Source organism: Pongo pygmaeus, chromosome 8 (genome assembly GCF_028885625.2).
Source record: "Pongo pygmaeus isolate AG05252 chromosome 8, NHGRI_mPonPyg2-v2.0_pri, whole genome shotgun sequence".
Taxonomy (NCBI): domain Eukaryota; kingdom Metazoa; phylum Chordata; class Mammalia; order Primates; family Hominidae; genus Pongo; species Pongo pygmaeus.
This window is the reverse complement of record NC_072381.2, coordinates 131,870,793-131,889,957: the sequence shown is the minus strand read 5'-3', so window position 1 is coordinate 131,889,957 and position 19,165 is coordinate 131,870,793. Positions and strand designations below refer to the sequence as shown.

Genomic DNA, 19,165 nt, shown 5'->3' with positions numbered 1-19,165 from the left:
GGAATAATCATAACTAGCTAAAAACAGAAAATAATGGATAACTGGCTAGTTATCCAGTCCTTTCTAGATATTCTTTGTGTGGGTTGACATATCTATATATATCTATCTATCTATCTATCTATCTATATATATATATATATATATATATATACACATACATATATTCCTACTTTGCAGCAACTGCATGTGAGTCTTTACTGCAAATGAGAGTTGCTTGCACAATTGCCTACATGGTACTTTGAAACCTGACACTATAACAATAACATTGAATATATTGTTTTTTTTCTTTTTCTCTGAATATACAGCGTGCTTCTGATCACTGAATTTGCATAATAGTATCCTAACACCCTATTGACGTCTTAACTATGGTTCTCCATTCCTGACCATCTGCCCAAGCTCGCAGAAGAAGGAAGGCTTTTCTCACATATCACTACCACTGTTTACAAGTTAGTCGGATTTCTTGGCCATCAGCCTCTCTGCCCCTGAGGTCTGCTGCTTTAGGGAGAAAAGGTTCTAATGGTTGATGTTTATAGCAGAAGAAGTCTGTTTACTGTCTAGAAAGGCATTTGTAGGAAGTCTGGTTTTCTGGTGAGGAAAGGCCCCCTCCATGTCTGCTTCCTCCAGCCCCGCCGTTGCCCCTTCATCCCTGTGGGTTGATTTTTAGCTTGGCTGTCCTCCTTGGCATTCCCATTCCTTCTCTCTCCTTTCTCTTCCCAGTGGCGCCCGCTCCAGCTCTGCTTTTGCTGTGGATCATCTTTGTGGGTAACGCAGCTCACTGCTTCCATCCTCTCTGCCGGGAGCTGTTTATCCCATTTGCTGTCCGCCTCCTCCTACCTTTTCTGACTCCCTTCCTGGGTTGCAACACCACTACATAGAAATTGAACAGAAATGTGCTGAAACAATTATCGGTTGATTTTAAACAGAAGTCTGGATGTGGTGAAATACAGTGATACCAAATGGAGACCCAATCCCACGTGAGGAAATAGAGTTTGAACCTGCAGCCAATAGTTGAAGTCTTAACCAGAAAAAAAAGCAGAGAAAATATCTACCAGTCTTGTCCATGTAATAGGCTTGTTCTGTTCTGTTTTCTTTTCTTTCCTTTTCTTTTTTCTCTCTTTCTTTTCTTTTTCTTCTTCCTTTCTTTTCTTTCTTCCTTTCTGTATTTTTTTTGTTTTTCAGACTGTGTCTCGTTCTGTCACCCAGGCTGAAGTGAAGTGGTGCCATCATGGCTCACTGCAGCCTCGAACTGCTGGTATCAAGTGATCCTCCCATCTCAGCCTCTAGAGTAGCTCGGTCCACAGGCACATACCACCATGCTTGGCTAGTTTTTTTTTTGTTTTGTTTTGTTTTGTTTTGTTTTAATTTTTAGTAGAGTTAGGGTCTTACTATGTTGCCCAGGCTGGGCTTGAACTCCTGCACTCAAGCAATCCTCCTGCCTCAGCCTCCCAGCGTGCTGGGATTACATGTGTGAGACACCATGCTCAACCTCTTGTTTCTTAAAAGGCCACAAATTAACTTGACTTTCTTTTATTTCATCTTCCATGTATCGTAATTGGAGGTGGTTTTGGGTTTTCTCTCTCCTTTGAAAGGAAAAGAATAAAGCAAACAACACTTGCTTGAAAAGCTGTGCGATTAGAGTACCCATTGTTACTGCCTCTTCCTTCCTTTTTCGTGGCCTCCATGTCCATGGATTAGCATGCATCATGCAGAAGAATGCCTTCCCTCCTCCTCTGCAGCATGCAACATGCAGAAAAATGCCTTCTCTCCCTCTGCAGCATGCAACCTGCAGAAGAATGCCTTTCCCTCCACTGCAGGACACAACATGCAGAAGAATGCCTTCCCCGCCTCTGCAGCATTCAACTTGGAGAAGAATGCCTTCCCCGCCTCTGCAGCAGGCAACATGCAGAAGAACACCTTCCTTCCCCTCTGCAGCAGCCTCTCTCTTGCCAAAAGGAGACAGCAAAGGAGAGTGCTCAACTCACCTGCAGGCGCCCATGCAGAGTGGGTGTTCAACAGACACCCAAGCCTGCCAATGTCTCTTAACTGGTTTCCAGTTAGATGCTGTGGTTATGGAGCTTGCTGGAAAAGAACCCAGGTGAAAGGAAGAGGTGAGATGCTACGTATAAAATGCAGACCCGAGAGCTTTGCAAAGGTGTTGAGGGCAGAAGGCAGTCTGGGGCTGTTTAGGTTCATGGCAAAGAGCATTAGGGCTTTTAGGAGATGCTGAGGGCCACCCTGCAGTTGAGTTGAGAAACTGATCTTTATGTTGATGGCCCAGAGACAACGATACAAGCTTGGGTTACTGGAACTCTTAAGACACAGTTGGTTGTAAGATGGCCCAGATTCTGTGGGGAGAAAACGTCACCGCCCGGAACATCAGCATGTGGAGGAAATGTGTGGTTTACACTCAGGGAGGCCAGCTTTGTTCAGAGAGGTCTTTTTGGTTGAGTGGTTGGTTGAAGTCTGTTTTAAGAGGGCAGGAGGCTACACAGAGCTGTGACCCAAAACCTCAGAGACAATCTTTCTCTTCCTGAGTGAATGAATGTTCTAAAGAGCTAAGTCTCATCTTCAACACCAGAATACCTTTAACACAATTTAAACTAATCTGGAAATAAATGATTCTAATGCGACTTCTGTATGTCATTTACCTGCCTTGGGCTATTAAAATTCCCTGGGCAGCTGTACCCTCCCGGCTCGTATGTCTGATTTTCATAGTTTTCTTGCTCTTCCTTTGAGATGTGACTGACAGTCTTGCTGTTGTACTGGTTTCTGTCCTTAGCAACCACTCACGCTTTCTGGTTTTCTACTGCGCCAAAATTGCTACAATTATGAGACTGTGTGTGTATAGGGAGCCACTGGCTCAACAGGGACTCATATAAGAACATCAAAGATTTATACAATATTTGGAGAGATAATAAAGTATCTTTTTCTATCAGATTGGCTTATGGTGACATTTTCTGGCCAATGGAGGTAAAATGTCTTGAAAAAGACCCATCTTTTTCTCATATTGTCCTAAGGACCTGCATGGGCTGGCGGTGTCCCCACCTAGCCCAGATGCATGCCTCTTCTCGGCTGTTCTTGATGATGTGTCATTGAGGTCCTTGAAATTCCGCCACCCCCAGTCCCTGCCCTGCATGGTTTTCCACAGGGCTCACATTTCACTGCAGAGTGTTCTGCTTCAACTTATCCCTAAGGCCTGCAGTTGAACATGGTGAGGTCAGGAACAGAAAATCCAGACCAGCCCACTCCCCTGATGCTACTCCTGCCTGCCAGCATGCCTGGACACATGCCAGCCCTGCCTGATGCCAACCGTGATCAGTCCCTGGTGTCCAGGACTCATTCATCCCTTGCTACTTTCTTCCCCAGAATCATGTCCCACAAACTCACATGAAAGCTATGGCCCAGCCAACCTGCTGAAGCCTCCTCTGGAAGCTTTTATCTAACAGATACAATGATGTCCTTACCTTAAAATGGCTAGCTTTTGGCCAGGTGCGGCGGCTCACGCCTGTAATCCTAGCACTTTAGGAGGCCAAGGCGGGCAGATCACGAGGTCAAGAGATCAAGACCATCCTGGCCAACATGGTAAAACCCCATCTCCACTAAAAATACAAAAATTAGCTGGGCGTGGTGGTCGGCACCTGTAATCCCAGCTACTCGGGAGGCTGAGGCAGTATTGCTTGAACCTGGAAGGTGGAGATTGCAGTGAGCCAAGATTGTGCTACTCCAACCTGGTGACAGAACGAGACTCTGTCTAAAACAAACAAACAAAAAAAGCTAGCTTTGTGCTTGCTAGTCAGAATTTTGATATAAAAACATATTGGTTAAGGGTACCTACATAGGTGGGAAAATTAGAGACAAAAAGAATGTGGAGTAACCCACAGTTGAGGTGAGTGGTCCTGTCTCGTAGAATGTGGGTGGGTGCCATCCAAGAGTAGCTCAGATGTCTGAAGCCCGGGAAATATTCCGCTTCTTAATCTAGGAGGTAACTTTGTGGGTGCTCTGTTTAATATCTTTATATTGTAAATATAATGTATTTCACAATAAAAATGAACTTGAGGAAAGCATAAATGGGCATTGCATCATGACCCAAGGGGCTCTTCTATGAGTCAAGGATATGAGTTCCACAGAAGGAATTTACAACTGTTGGGCAGAATCTTTTGGTTGGTTTTTGTTCACTTCCTGCTGCGTAGCTCAATTCTGGGATAATCAAGTTTGTGAGATTATTGTGCTATGGCATGTCAATCAATTTGGGAAAAGGGGATATGGGAAATGTTTCTATTTAAAGGACACTCATGATGGCCTAGCCCTCTCCATGTGTCAGACTCAGGACAGGGGCTTTGAGCACCCGTCTAATGAATGGAAATGCCTGGGATAGGTGGCTTCATTGGCAGGCTGCTCTCGAGATGGCCAGATCCTGCAGTGACTGTGGGTCCTCAGTGGGGTGATGCAGTTTAGCATGTTGGGCATGAACAGAGAACTCTCCGTCCCACCCACACGTGGAGTGCATGGGAGGAGAAGAGCACACGTGCCACCTTGTCCTGCGAGGGCCCACCTGAGAGTGACTGCACCGCTGACGATTGTACGTTTCAGAATGCGTAAAATGAGACCTGATCAATCAGTTGTCAGAAAAGTCCTTCTTTGGCTGCATATTTCTTTTCTCCAGTACACTAACTACCTTCTATTTCCTCTGAGTTGCTTTAACTCTTTCAAGTCACAGCCTGAACATCTGACTTACACAAGCTCATTCACATAAAAATTTACAATAAACCAGAGATAGATAGATGATAGATAAATAGATTAAAATATTGATCGGTTGATCTCTATAAATCTATAAATAAATATGTTAATTTAAAAAATCGAACTCCAGGATGGATCCATATCACCTGGCAGATAGAGACTGCATCACTGATAACTAATTTGGTTTTTGATTCTGTCAGAGAGCTTTAATAAAAGAAAGTGATGTATGACTATTTTCAGACTTTTTCTGTCTGCAATATTTTGTACTTAAACAGAACCAATGTTTTGAAATAAACGTTTGGAAACATTTTTCTGTACAATTTAGCAAAGCCAACTTTACAATAGGTAGACAAATGTCTCCAAATGACAAAGGCTGATATAATTTCTTTCTTTTTGGTACTTTCTGTGTATCCAACACTGGGGCCTGCAGGCACTTTTGACCTACATTTTGTTTTTTTGTGCATAAGAACATGGAAAGCTGGGTTTCCCCTCTTGGTGAATAAGAAAATTGATGGCTCTCAGGTGGCCTCACCTGTGCTGGATCCCATGTCCAGGAAGGTGCTATGGGGGCCCTCTAGCCCTACAGTTTTTGCTCTTCCCTCTGTACTACACAGCCTGGCCCCACCCCACACAGCCTGCTTTCCCTGGCTGGAGCAGTGGGGACTCCAGGACAGAGGGCGTGAAACAAATTGCAGACATCTGAGAAATTGATGAGAGAGGTTGGTAGTCATGAGCTCAATTCCTTTTTATATATAAGACATTTGAGAAAATATAGCAAGAATATTCTTGGTGTGTGTGTGTGTGTGTGTGTGTGTGTGTGTGTATTTTTAGTAGAGATGGGGTTTCACCGTGTTAACCAGGATGGTCTCGATCTCCTGACCTCCGTGATCCGCCTGCCTCGGCCTCCCAAGCAAGAATATTCTTATAACTTTTGTTATTCCAGGGATTCCCAATGTGTTTTTTTCTGTCCCAACACACAAGAAGGCTAGGATGCATTCCCAGTGGCAGCAATGGTGGGGTCATTTCTCTTGGGTGGCATCAGCATGGGGGGTTGAAAATGTGGTGCAGTCCCTCCCTTATTTAAAAAGAGTAGCTCTTTAAAAAATGTATAGGGCATTCCAAAATAAAAGAGGTTTAAAAAAAATCGAAGAGTACAAAATGGGTGGTGAAAAGAAAGCCTGTCTTCCACTCCCAATTCCTAGTGTTACATTGCCCTCTCCTGAGACAACACAGTCTCCCGCATCTTCTGTGTCCTTTGAGAGATTTCTGAGTCTAAAAGCATTTACTGGGGAAGTACACTGTCCTGCATTTTGCTTTGTTCACTAGATAATGTATCTTACAGATTAACCCACATCCACCCAAGAACATCTGCCTCATTCTTTTTAACCGTTGCAGAGCATGGATGTACCATAGTTTATTTAATTAGTCCCCTATCAATGGACATAGGGTGGTTCCCAGGCTTTTGATAGTACAACGTGGAAACAAGTGACATGTTGTAACATCTTTAAACCCACTGCTTTATTAGAGCTATGCACGTTGACCCGATAAATTGTTTCCTATCTCTGTATTCGCCATAGTACGTAACTCGGCACCAATGCTTCTGCAATAGTAATCATAATGAACATTTATTCAAAGCTGACTGTGCATCAGGTACTGTGCTAAACACTCTATATAAATTACTATTTCATTATAACATTACTTCAATTTTCATATTTGAGATTTATATAATAATATAGATATGTTGTTATATACAATATAATCATATAAATTATATAAAAGATATAATTTGTTATAGAAATAAACTGATTACAGAAACCTAAATAATATAATAATAAATAATTTAATATTAGTCCATTATATTATTGCCTCACCTCAATTTTATAGGTGAGGCTGGAAAGTTTAAATGTAGCAGAGGTGGGATTTGAACTCAAGTACTCTGGCCCCAGAATCAAGGTGCTAACTCACTCTATTGCTCACTGCAGATAATGTAATATGAGTTCCTAAGGACACCACCAAGCACAATCTCTTTCAAGCCTAATCCAAGACAGCACTGTATACAGATGGCGCTCCTAACTGAACTTGCAGTGCTGTACTCCCCCCCCAAGTCTGTCCCGAGAAAAGCACCATGTGCGGTAGCAGTCAGTACATTAGATTGGATTCATAAGAGATTTTGAGCACAACTCTCGTTTTATTTTTAGTACACACAAAAGTATTTTATGGAAGCAGCAAGAGGCAACAAGAAGTATGCATGACTGTGTCTGCTCCTCCAGTGGAACAGAAGCCCACTAGACATTTCCTTACCATTGGGGATAGCTCTCCAAGCGATGACTGTCTGTCTAGAGACCTTTCTGAGCCCACAGAGAGACGACATCCAAGCTTCCTGAAACCCAGAATCCTTTTTCCTGGGTTTCTTTGCCCCTTACAAGATGTATGTGCATCTCCGCAGGAAGACAATGGTGTTCAGATAGAAAGCAAGTTCCCCAAAGGTAAGGAGCGAGGGTGCTGGGTGACATCATTCGGTCTTGACATTCGATAAAAATGTGTTGATTGCCTACCTGGACCTCGTGCATACTGTCACCGTTCATCTGATGAAGCCTCCCCTTCTCCAACTGGGAGAGCAGAAAGGGGACAAATGGTTGGCAAGTAAGAACCTCCCAAGCACCCAGGAGGCAGCCCTATGTGGGTCAGGGATTTTCAAGCCCACTGTGTACAAGGCCAGTACCCCCTTGAGGCTGAAAGAAGACCACACCCAGGTGCACAGCAGATTCTCAGGCTCAGCTAAGGAAGGATGGAGATGAAGGCAGGTGTGTGTGGCTGCTCTGAAGGCAGCAGGTCCGCTGGGTTGACTGTGACCCCGTGACTAACTAGCAGGGATATAATGACTAAGGGGCGAGGCTCCCACAGGTCCCCAGCACTTAACAAGCATGAGACACTGGAACTCACATGCCCAAAAGGTAGGTCCCAAACTCAGCCTCCCACAGAGGAAGAAACCAAGAATTAGAACACAGTCATCATTTCTCTGGGGGTCAAGTTGCTGACTACTACTAAATGGTGTGACAAACAATGTTATAGAAAGGACATAAGAACACATTGGAAAAATGTCCTGTGGCGCCCGGTTATGTCAGCAGGAAAAATTTACATTTCCTATCATTCTAAAGATGTTCTCAAAGAACTATGGAAAAGGACAGAAAGAAAGATATCAGCTTGGGTTGTAAAATTTAAATTGGTTATGGCAATTATAAAAGTAATTTCACTTAGAACCCAAGTTAATCCCTAGCTTCTCATTCATTAATCATTTAGAGAAGCATTTATTAAGCACCTACTGTATGCCAGACACTGTGCTTTATATCCCCTGCCCCCTAGGCTCTCAGTTGGTGCAGGAAACAGTCAGCAGCATAGCCATGTCTGTGTGGTGGGCCATGGGGAAGCCGAGGATGGCCCCTGACACTCCGAGGAGGGTCTGCGCAGAGGCATCTTTGCCAAGGAAGTGATATGAGCAGGAATTTGAAAGTGTATTTGATGTTTTCAAATCAGACCTGAGGGCAAAGAGCATTGCAGGCTAAGGGAAAGGCACATATGACACAAGGAGCAGGGACAGGAAGAACATGGTTGATTTGGGGACCTGCAGAGGGTCGGGCCAGGGTGCAAGGGTTGTAGGGGTGGCAGTGGCTGGCATGAGTCTGTAGGGGACACGTGCGTCAGGTTGGAAGGCCTTTCTAAACCCACTTAGGAAGTCTGGATTGAAGGCAGAGCCAAGCCTTTGAAGAGGAAGAGACATAATTAGATTTGCTCGAGAGGAAACTACTGCCTCGTGCGCAATGTGGAGGACAGATGGGAGAGGAGCGCGGCTGGGGGCTGAGGCCCAGCCGGCAAGGAGAGCATGGAGTCACTGTGCAGGAGGGGCTGGAGCTGCAGAGATGCTCAGGATCCAGGGATGGGTCTTTGAGCAGTGAAGAGGTGGGAGTGTTAGGGTTGGCCCTTGGGTTTCTGGTTCTGGTGCTGGGGAGAATGGTGGAGAAGGAGGCAGAGAAATTGTGGCTTCCTCCCCTGTGCACAGGGTGAACTAGAAAACATGCTCACAAGAAGACATGGAAACAGCGTGGCAGAAGGCAAGATTAACTCCACAGGATGGGGGCTGGGGCTAGTGTTAGGCCTGAAGGGGCAGTGGGAGACGGTGGGTGGGTGGGGCAGAGTGGTTGCTCTTTTCCAGAAGGAACCAGAGCAAATGCTCAGAAAAATGAAAGAGCATGACTGGAAACCTTCTAAGTGGTGGGCTGTTGGTAAAGACTCCAAAGCGACAGCTGCAGGTGGGACGTCTACCATGAAGAGCCGTGAAAAGTCCAGTTGGCTTGGGCTTGTAGGTAATAGGAACTGTGGGTGGGTTTTGAGCAGAGGTTGGACAGCTGACCTAGGAGAGGGAGGACCCAGGCATAAATGGTGAGTTGTAGTTGTAGTCGTTGTAATCATGGAGATGCATCCCACGGACAGGTGAGCCTCCAGAAGGCCACCTCTCCACTCCCCACAGAATGAGCTCCTTTTGGGCACCTGGTGCTGTGGAGAGATGCAGGGTGGATATGATATGGTCCAGCCCTCGAAGGAGCCATAGGCTTGTGGGGTGAAAACATCATCTTCCAACCCCACCTGGTGATGGATGCTGCTGAATGAGCGATGTGTGTTCCCTGTGGTGACGTAGCAGAGGCAGGGATGGGTCATGCCTTGAGAAGGGGAGGGAGGCTTTTGGAAGGTTTGGACTCAGCCTGGAGGGTGGGAGTCCACTGGGCAGAGGAATCAAAGGGGCTATATGGAGATAGGCGAGCATGTGGGTGAGGAGTGAGGGAGAGGCTGTCATGCATTTCAGAACTGGGGTAGTTTTCAGGGCGCTGTGTTGAGGGGAAGGTGCAGTGAGGCAAGTAGTGGGGCTTATATGGGAGGGGTGGGCTAAGGACAGAGCGAAGGACATTGTGTTGCCGGCTGAGGCCAGTAAGTGTCCAGTGAATACTCATTAATCCCCAATCAATCAGAAACTGTCCTGCCTGAGATGCTGTTGGATCCATTCATTTCCTGACCTTTTCCACAAGGGAAAGTCAAAATGGCCCCAGGAAGAGACCCAAACCAGCCTTGAGAGAGAAGTCATTCCAATTACTTATGCAAAGCCAGTGGTCGTCTCCAGCAAGTGCAGGGGAGGGCTCTATAATTGAATACCAGTGCCCTGTCCTTATATCATCAGTGTAGTAAGCACTGGGTAGATTAATACACTGTCCCAAAACAACCGAACTGTGATAATTGGACAGGACACACTTAATATGAAGCACTGAATAGAAAAGTTTCTTTTCATTTTGAGCAAAGCCATCCTAACCATCAGAAGTCTGGGGAATACCTCCTTGGCATAATTAGCCAGTCCTGAAGTCGGGCTGAATGCAAACGTTCTTCCTTGTGACCAGGGCGGCCGAGGGCTCTGTGATGAGGCATGATCTTGTCAGCTTAACGAGGCCCATTAATAATCCGCTGGCGTTTCTGTTTTCAAAATTGTCTTCTGTGTCTAATGGTATTGAGGAGTCAGGTGAAAATCACTTGGTGCCCTCTAAATGGGATTCTAAATCTTCTCTCCTAGGAGATTACACATGCTGTGACTTGGTTGTAAAAATAAAGGAATGTAAGAAGAGTGAGGACCCCACCACGCCTGAGCCCTCCCCAGCAGCACCCTCACCAGCACCCCCCGACGGAGCAGGGAGCCCTGGCCTGTCCGAAGACTGTTCTGAGCCTCAGCAAACGCCTGCAAGATCTTTGACCTTGCAAGTAAGGCCTTCTGTGTGTCCTGGCTTGATTCCTGCCAAAGGGAGAGATTTCCTAGGGAGTCCGTGAGCACACAACCTCACTTCCACCTCTGAGGCTGGAAACCTGATTTTACTTCATAGCAGCTGTGTGACTGGGCAGGTCCCCTAAGCTTTCTGGGCCACTCTGTCACTTTGAATAAGGGAGATAATGACACTGACTCCTCCAGGTTAGGATGAAGATCAAATAGTATCAGTAGTGACAGTGACAGCAGCAGTGATGGATGCTCCAGCGTTCCACAGGTCACTTCCTAGGCATCAGTGCCTCCAATCCACGCAAGACTCCCAGGAGGTAGGAGCCTATAGGGGCTCCAGATCTCAGTGTCTTCAGATGAGGACACTGAGCCTTTGAGAAGTGAAATTGGCCAAGGTCACATGGTCATGAATGGAAGGATAGGAAAGTTTTAGTTTGGCATCTTTTCCCAATTGCTTTATAAAATGTAGTATGCACACATTTTATGAAGTTTGAAAAACACAGAGAAATAAAAATAAGGAGGGAAAACAACCTCAGAGAAAGCCTCTGCTAACTGTATTGCACAGCTAGCCACACCTTCTTGGAAGGCACTTAATAAGGTTGCAAACCTCCCTGCAGTTGCAGTTGTGGAGGCTCCATTGGCTGGCTCCTGTACCCAGGGGGCCTCGGTGGGACCTGGGTGAGGCATTCATGGTGCCCCCAAAGTCTCTAAGGTCATTCTTCGTGGGGTGGACAGCCAAGGCAGCAGCTACACCTGAGCCACCAGGCTGTTCCTAGGGGTTATCTCTTTAAGCATGGAACTCTCTTGAAGCTTCAGCACATCCAGTGACTTGTACCTTGTAGTTCTCTGTTCCTGGTGGCTGGCACCATGTGGTGAGCTGGCCAAGAAGACTTCTTCCCCAGCGTAGCTGCCAGGGACACATATGTGATACAGACTGAGCCCACACTTCTTCCCCCTGGGCACTCTGAGCTACCAAGGAAGAGGAAGGGGGCAGAGGAACATTTTGGTCATGGCAGCATGTCCAGTGAGCCTTTGCTGAGCATATACATGCAGGACTCCTACTGTGTGAGTGATGCATTGTCAATGAGACATGGCCCATGACTTCCTGGAGCTCACAGCCTAGCACGGAGGTAAACGTGTGACTCACTGTTGCTCAAGCCCGTCGGTGAAGCACCATGCTCTGGCTCAACAGGGCATTTCAACAGGGATTCCTGGGGTAGATGGAACTTGATGGGTGGTACTTCAGGCCGGGGACGACTTGAGCAGAGACACTCAAGGAATAGTAAGTTAAGACCATAAAAGGCAGTGCAGGAAAAGAATGGGGTTCCTGTGGATGGGGTGTTACCATGTGATCTACCAAATTACCATGAGCCTCAGTTTTTGCATCTGTCAAATGGAAAGAAATATGCCTGCTTTCCTGAACAGTTGTGGGACTCCACGACGTGATGAATACACATCGAGCACCTAGCCCAGCGTCTGGGACGGAGCGGAATGGCAGTTAGTCTTGTTCAGGAGACCTGTGTGGGTGGCTTAGTGCATGGAGTTGGGAGTGGAGACATAGGGACTTCTGACGTGATTTGTGGAGCTCACAGAACTTTCTGTATAGGCAAAGGTTTCCTCCCAGCTCTTTCTACCCGGGAGGAGGAGCTGTTTCCTTTAGCCGCAGTTGTGGTGCCTCCTGAAAGGGCACGTTTTTCACACTGAGTGGATGATCTGTGTCTATGCTTCTTGGGGCTTCCAAGTGCAACAGAAGCAAGTGACTCAGCACCTCCATGCCCTCCACACCCATGTCTCTTTGGAATACAGAATGTAGGGCTCTTGGATTGTCTTTTGGGAACAAATGACTCAGCAGGGTAGAAAGATGAACGGGCAGATGTTGCCTCTGTCCTCCCAGCTTTGATGCCAGTTGCCGGTCAATCCTGCTGCAGCAGGGTCCTCAGGGCTGGCCAGGCCTGACCCCCAGGACCTGTGTTGTCAACATGCCTGTTACCTTCTTTGCACAAGGATGTGCAAGAAAATTGTGACATACTTTTGCACCATGGCTTTTGGTCTCTGAGTGTTGTGCTTGCCATCGGCTTCTTGGCCACATCAGACAGATGTGTTGCCTTTCTGTGTCAATGCTCTTAAAAATGACATATTTTCTTTGCTTTGCATAGGAAGCACTGGAAATTCGTAAGCCCCAATTCATTTCTCGCTCACAAGAACGGCTGAAAAAGCTTGAACACATGGTCCAGCAGAGGAAAGCCCAGCGGAAGGAGGACCTGAGGCAGAAGCAGAGCCTCCTTCCCATCCGCACCAGCAAGAAGCAGTTCACGATTCCCCATCCTCTGAGTGGTAAGCTGCAGGTGGCTTGTGGAGACTGGAAAAGACCAGGGGTGGGGGGTTCCTGGAGCTGGAGGCTTTCACTTAGGGGTGATAGTTCCAAATGATGCCACTGACATACGCAGAACCTGTTATGGCTCCAAGTGGCTGACCCTCAGTATCATAAAGCCTGTTCTTGGAGCCAGCCCATTTTGAGAGATCACACATGGGCATTGAGCTCAGCAGAAACAACTTGGGACACCAGTTTACCATTACTGCTGGGACAGAAGCCACACCACTGTAGCAGCCAGGGTAGCAAGTTCAAATTCTTGGCTCCTAATAGATATTTGCAAGAGATCCCCTTTGCCCTTTATAGATTGCAAAACAGATCTTGGGGTGAGAGGTTGACTCCAACTTGTCTACATCAACATTCGTCATCTTGAAACCCTTTTCCTGCTGTGAGCTCAGAGAATACATGGCCAGCTTCCCAGCACTGTGAGGCCAGTGTCACACTGACCCTGTGAGGGAGGACACTTACTTACTCACTGGAGAGGGAGTTATCAAGACCCTTCTCTGGGTGCCATGCTGGGAGCAAGACTGACCTCAGTCCGTTCTTCGAGGAGCTTATAAACAGACGATTAAACTAGCAAGAATAACAGAAAGAAATGAGGGTAAGGATGGGGGACATCAGAGCACATACTTAGTGCCTGCCAACCCAAATCTTAAAATCTAGAAGCCTGGAGAAACCCCACTTTTATTCCTTTGGATAGAGGAATGAGAACTTTCTTCCTAGGAAAATGTTTTGGCCCCTAGGAGGTGAAATCATGAGTATAACTCAGAATAAAAGTCTTTTGGGGAAATAACCATGTTCAATGAAGTGCAGCTTAGCAAACATTACCAAGATCTTATTCTGGGTGCCGGGGGACTGAGGAAAAGGGTGTTGTAATAGAATTCCTGTGAACCCCCCCAGTCTATGGGCAGGCTAAGTCTCCTTCCCTCCACCAGAACTCTGCCGGTGGAGCCGTCTAAAGACCTCGGAGAAGGATGAATTTGAATGCATCCTTCCCTGTGGCTAAATATTTGCCAAGACACCTGCTCTCCCTCCTCATGACAATTTCCAGTATACTAACGAAAGGGGATGTGCAAAGAGCTCCCCATGGGAAAATGTGTCTCTAACCAGTGCTGTAAGTCCATTGGCAGATATAGGCTCAATGGGGATATAGTTTCCAGGAAGCTTTTTTGTCTCTGGCCCAATAAAGAGAAAACTGGGTTCAGGCACAGACTTCTCAAGTTGCTTTGAGGACCAAAGCCAGCACTAGGAGACCCCTGGGGCCTTCAGTGCCTACACTGGCCCTGGGCAGTGTTGGGTGATGGTGCCTAGGCTGTGTGGGCCTCTCAGCCTCAATAGTTCTGAAGATGCTACTTGAGAGTATGGTTAGGTTACCAAATTTGTGGTAGGCAATTATAGAATGATGCCACTTTAGAGCTCAAGACTCACATACACACACAAAATGGCACTGAGGGCTTCCTTTTCAGTCAGGTCCCTTCACTTTGGGAAGAAACAGACCCAGAGACCTTAGGGAACCTGTTCAGTGTGGTGCTGCGCTGGGCTTCTCCTCTCCTGGGCCAGCACCTCCTGGCTGTGCCATTCTGCCGGCCACAAGTGGTCTGGGACACCATCATCCCAAGCGCCAGAGGCAGTGTGGCCTCGGCCATCTGTACTGATTTCCTAGGGCTGCTGTGAGAAATCACCAAACACGGGGGCTTAAAAGAATAGGAACTGGCAGGGCCCATTGGCTCACACCTGTAATCCCAGCACTTTGGGAGGCTAAGGTGGGTGGATCCCTTGAGCCCAGGAGTTCAAGACCAGCCTGGGCAACATGGAGAAACCCTGTCTCTACAAAAAGTACAAAAATTGGCCAGGCGTGATGGTGCATGCCTGTAGTCCCAGCTACTTGGGAGGCTGAGGTGCGAGGATCACCTGAGCCTGGCTAGGTCGTGGCTGCAGTGAGCCATGATAGCACCACTTCACTCCAGCCTGGGCAACGGAGCAAAACCCTGTCTCAGAAAAAGCAAAATACAAAAACAAAAACAAACAAAACAAGCTCAGAAACTTATTTTCTTGCAGTTCTGGAGGCCAGAAGTCAAAATCGAGGTTTCCACAGGGTTGGTTACTTTCTAGAGGCTCAGTGGGCAATCCCGTGTCCAGCCTCCCTGCCTACTCCTGGCGGCTTCCTGCAGTCTTTGATGTTCCTTGGTTTGTAGATGCAGCACTGCATTCTCTGCCTCTGTCTCCGCATGGCCATCTTCCCTGCGTCTGTGTCTCTATGTTCAAATTTCCTTTCCTCATAAAGACAACAGTCATTGGATTAGGGCTACCCTCATCCAGTCTGACCTCATTTTAACTTGATTACCTCTGCAAAGACCCTATTTCCAAAGAAGTCACATTCAGAGTTATGGGGGATTAGGACTTAAACATATCTTTTTGTTGGGGAGACACAATTACACTCATTATATCATCCAACTGTGGTGTTTGCCCAAAACAAATATCCTTACAAGTTCACATTCCTTTAAATGAAAGTCTTAAAATTGGGTGTAATAAAAGGTAACCAGGCTCAGTTCAGAATGTTAACTGAGTACCTTTTACTCCCCAGATTCCAAGACAGTCCTGGCAACCAGCATGCTCTCAAAGTGGGACTTGGCCAACATGGGTTTTATGGCCACCCTGACCATCGCTGCTGTATTTATGTGTTGATGAGAGCTTTACTTTTGGGTTTGTTTGTGTTAGGTCAGTGAAATCAGACAGCCTCTGAAACCAGAGCCTCATACAAGCTCGGGCAAGTGAGAAGAAATGTTTAAGGCCCTATTAAACAAGTCTGCAGTACACATCTTGTCTTCAGCCTGTCTGCTGGCAAGATGATAAAAGCAAAATGCAGATGTTTTTCTTACGTGCTAAATTAGTTAATAAATCATATGCGTGAACGAGCTCTGGCTACAGTGTCAAGGCGTCTGCTAAAAAGAAGACTCCTATTTGCTTTTGGTGCTGGAGTAGCTGCCTCTGATCGGGGCTTGTCAAGCAGTCTTGGCTCAGGAGCAGAACCTGAAAGGTTCAAGCGGGAGCCCTGGCAGCTGACAATGCCAGAGAAGCCAGTCCCTGGACTTGCAGGTGATGACTATGGTGAGAGCCAGGGGACCAGCTGTACTTCATGGTAGCTAGTGAATTCTGAGCACCTTTGAGGCCAGAGGAAGAGTGCTGCATGTGGGTGAGTGTTAATTAGGGTTAGGACTCCTTGTTTGGAGGCAGGAAAATTTTCATGAACAACTGGGGACTCTAGAGGGACCAGGAAGTACCATCATCAAGGTCCTAGCTACAGTCTGTACCTGTCTTGACTATCTCGTCACCTGTGGTTTGAACTCTCAGAGCCAATAACTACAATGCATACGTCTCTCTCCTCACCTGGGAGCCACCTGGGCCACCTTCCCATGGCTCTAGCAGTGACAGAAGGAACTTCTTTGTCCATCTCTTCAGCGTACCTTGTTTGAGAACTCACACAGTGCTAGGCACAGTCCCTAGTCGGCCCACCTTGTGGGGAAGCAGGCGGGTGAAGAGGCAGTGGTCATAGGATTCTCATAGTGCCGTGAAAGGAGTTTGCCAAGGTGATTGTGGAAACTCATAGATAGTAGCCTTGCTCCCACCCTGGGGAGGAACGTTCCCAACGTTGGGGAGAACCATGCCGATGGGGCAGGGTGGGTGAGGAGGGGAACACACAGTGATGAAAGGAGGCTGGGGACGTGCAGTTTAGCTATGATTGGATGGTAAAATGGGGATGGGCAGGGAGGCGAAGGGGCCAAAGAGGAGCCCAAGGAAAGATGAACTGTAGATGCTGCTAAGTGTAACCTTGTTGTTCTGAGGTCAAAAGCAAGGCTGGGAGCTGGTAGTGTAGCTTCAGGTACAACATGTTGAGGGTGGGTCCTGGGCAGGGCAGTGGTATAAGGAAGGTGGTGGATACCAGGGGTTCTCAGGTAGAGGGATCAGTGGGAGGTGGTGATTGTGAGATGTGGAAGAGGGAGGCTGACACCCAGGGATGCCAAGGGAAGGTAGCAGGAGAGCTGGCCTTTGTTTTCAAGTCTCTGACATTAGGAACATTCCAACCCAAGGGCCTCTCTCCTTCCCAAGTCAGGGCTCTACCTGTGCAATTCACCAGAGTTGCCTGGGAGTGATAAGCAAGGCTTCCCCATCATCACTGCGCAGTTCCTGGGGTCCCAAATGGATTGGGTCATGTTCAAAGGCCGGCCATAACCTGGGAATTAGCGTGTTCCAGAATTTGTCATTGCTCCACCTTACAGGATGAACCCAGAGCAGGATAGGCTAAAAATAAGTGTGAAGCATCAGGTACAGCCCCTGCAGGTCATAGTGGGGACAGTGCCTGCAAGTATTAGGGGGTACAGTCCCTGCAGGTGGGAGGGTTACAGCCCCTGCAGGTAGGGGACACAGTCTCTGCAGGCAGTAGGGGGCACAGGCCCTGCAGGCAGTAGGGGGTATAGCATCTGCAGGTCATAGGGAGCACAGCCCCTGCAGGCAGTAGGGGTACAGCTCCTGTAGGCAGTAGGGGTAAACCATAGCTCATAGGCAGTATGGGGTCAGCCCCTGCAGGTCATAGGGGCACAGCCTTTGCAGACTGTAGAAGGTACAGCCCTTGTAGGTAGTAAAGGTACAACCTCTGCAGGTCATAGGAACATGGTCTCTGCAAGTTGTAGAGGGTATAGCCCCTGCAGGCAATAGGGGGTTCAGCATTTGTAGATTATAGGGGTACAGGCCCTGAAGGCAGTAGGGGTACAACTTCTACAGGTGATAGGGGTACCATCTTTAAAAGTCATAGGGATACATCTCCTGCAATTCATGTGGGTACAGCCCCTGCAGGTCATAGGGGTATATCCCCTGCAAGTAGTAGGGGGCACAGCCACTGCAGGCAGTAAGGATACAGTCCCTGTGGTCATAGGGGAGTGCCACATCTGCAGATTGCAAGTGCTCAGTCAGTGGCAGTCTTCACCATGCCCCGTTGACACAGTTGTGCCTATATCCTGTGCCCACTGCAGCTCCTCGAACCTGGCCCTGGCTATCTCCTTCTAGGCTGGGGGCCCAGCTTCAGAGCCTCCCTGGATTCCATCCCTCACCCCAAAACCCAGACCCCTCTCAGCCTGACTCTGCCCACTCTCAGCCTTTCCAGTTGGTCTCATTTCCTGTCCTTCCTTCACTCCAAAAACATTCATGATCAGGGTTCCCAAACCACCCGAGAGAAGCCGGTCTGCCCCTCCTGCTCTCTGTGCTATAAAATCCTGCCTAACCTTACAAGCCCCTCTCAAGTCCAGCCTTTTTATTCATCTCTTACCCCCAGGCCCTTTCCTGTGCTTCCTGTAATACCCGAGCTGGGCTCTCATGGCTTTCATCTCTCAGCCGAGCACTTTGCTATGAATTACTGCTGCTGCCTGTATTCACTGCAGTTAACTCAGCCCTACAGTGCTCAAACTCAGCCCATGTTGCCCCCTTCTGTTCTCAGCTCATTTCCATCTCTGAGGACACCTGTCAGGGTCCTCCTCCATGACTCTCTCAGTTTGTCCCCTTAACCTTCGAATGTGTAAAAAACCCTTGAGGAATATCGCCTTCTTCTACAAAGCCCTCCTGACTCCCATCCTTCTTTGTCCCCTTCACTCCCTCTCCTCTCCTCTCACTCCCATTCGAACACTCTTGGCATCTTGGTATTCTTGCATCCCTCCAGATCACCTGCCTTCTTTCCTTCTTCACTTTGGCTTAAGGTTGTGTGGTTGTGTTGGAAAACTGTCTAGATTGTAAGAGCTGGTGGGCATACTCCACACCAAATCACTGCGAGAGACCCTGCTGCCTGCATCTAGCACAACAGACTGAATTCATCCAAATTGCATTATCCGCCCTTCCCAAGGTGAGCCAAGTCAGAGCCATTCAAATCATGCACCAGCAGAGGAACGGAATTCTCTGGAAGGCACGGCAGAATTCCTTCCCCAACAAATCTTCTTTCCCTGATGATTCTTGGTTGGAGCAAGTATTAAAATTAATTTGGATTCCCAGAGCATCTAGCTGAAGATGCGACCCAGCAGATAGGAGACAGAGGTGGAAGTTATCTCAGTAATAAAGATTTGCTCACTGAGCACAGGCCGCACTATCCTTCCTGTTGCCCGGTCTGATCTCAAGGCTCTCATTCTCCATATAGCCTTTAATAAATATTTGGGGCTAGTTCTCCCGATATTACTCACAAGAGAATTTTTAAATGTGCTTATCAGATAAAA

The 19,165-nt window shown here is 47.5% G+C and overlaps 1 protein-coding gene across 5 annotated transcripts in view; it reads left to right on the top strand.

Annotated features, from left to right (window-relative positions):
- C8H10orf90 (chromosome 8 C10orf90 homolog) overlaps window positions 1–19,165 on the top strand; it is a 265,705-nt gene that overhangs the window by 218,386 nt on the left and 28,154 nt on the right. For 2 of the 5 annotated variants that reach the window (XM_054436229.2, XM_054436230.2), the window contains exons 4-6: window positions 6,936–7,223; window positions 10,349–10,533; window positions 12,700–12,877. In XM_054436229.2, the coding sequence (XP_054292204.1) occupies window positions 6,936–7,223; window positions 10,349–10,533; window positions 12,700–12,877 (651 nt within the window). Of the gene's footprint in view, window positions 1–1,775; window positions 2,109–6,935; window positions 7,224–10,348; window positions 10,534–12,699; window positions 12,878–19,165 lie in introns of all 5 variants that reach the window. The other 3 variants (XM_054436233.2, XM_054436231.2, XM_054436228.2) reach the window with 2 other exon arrangements.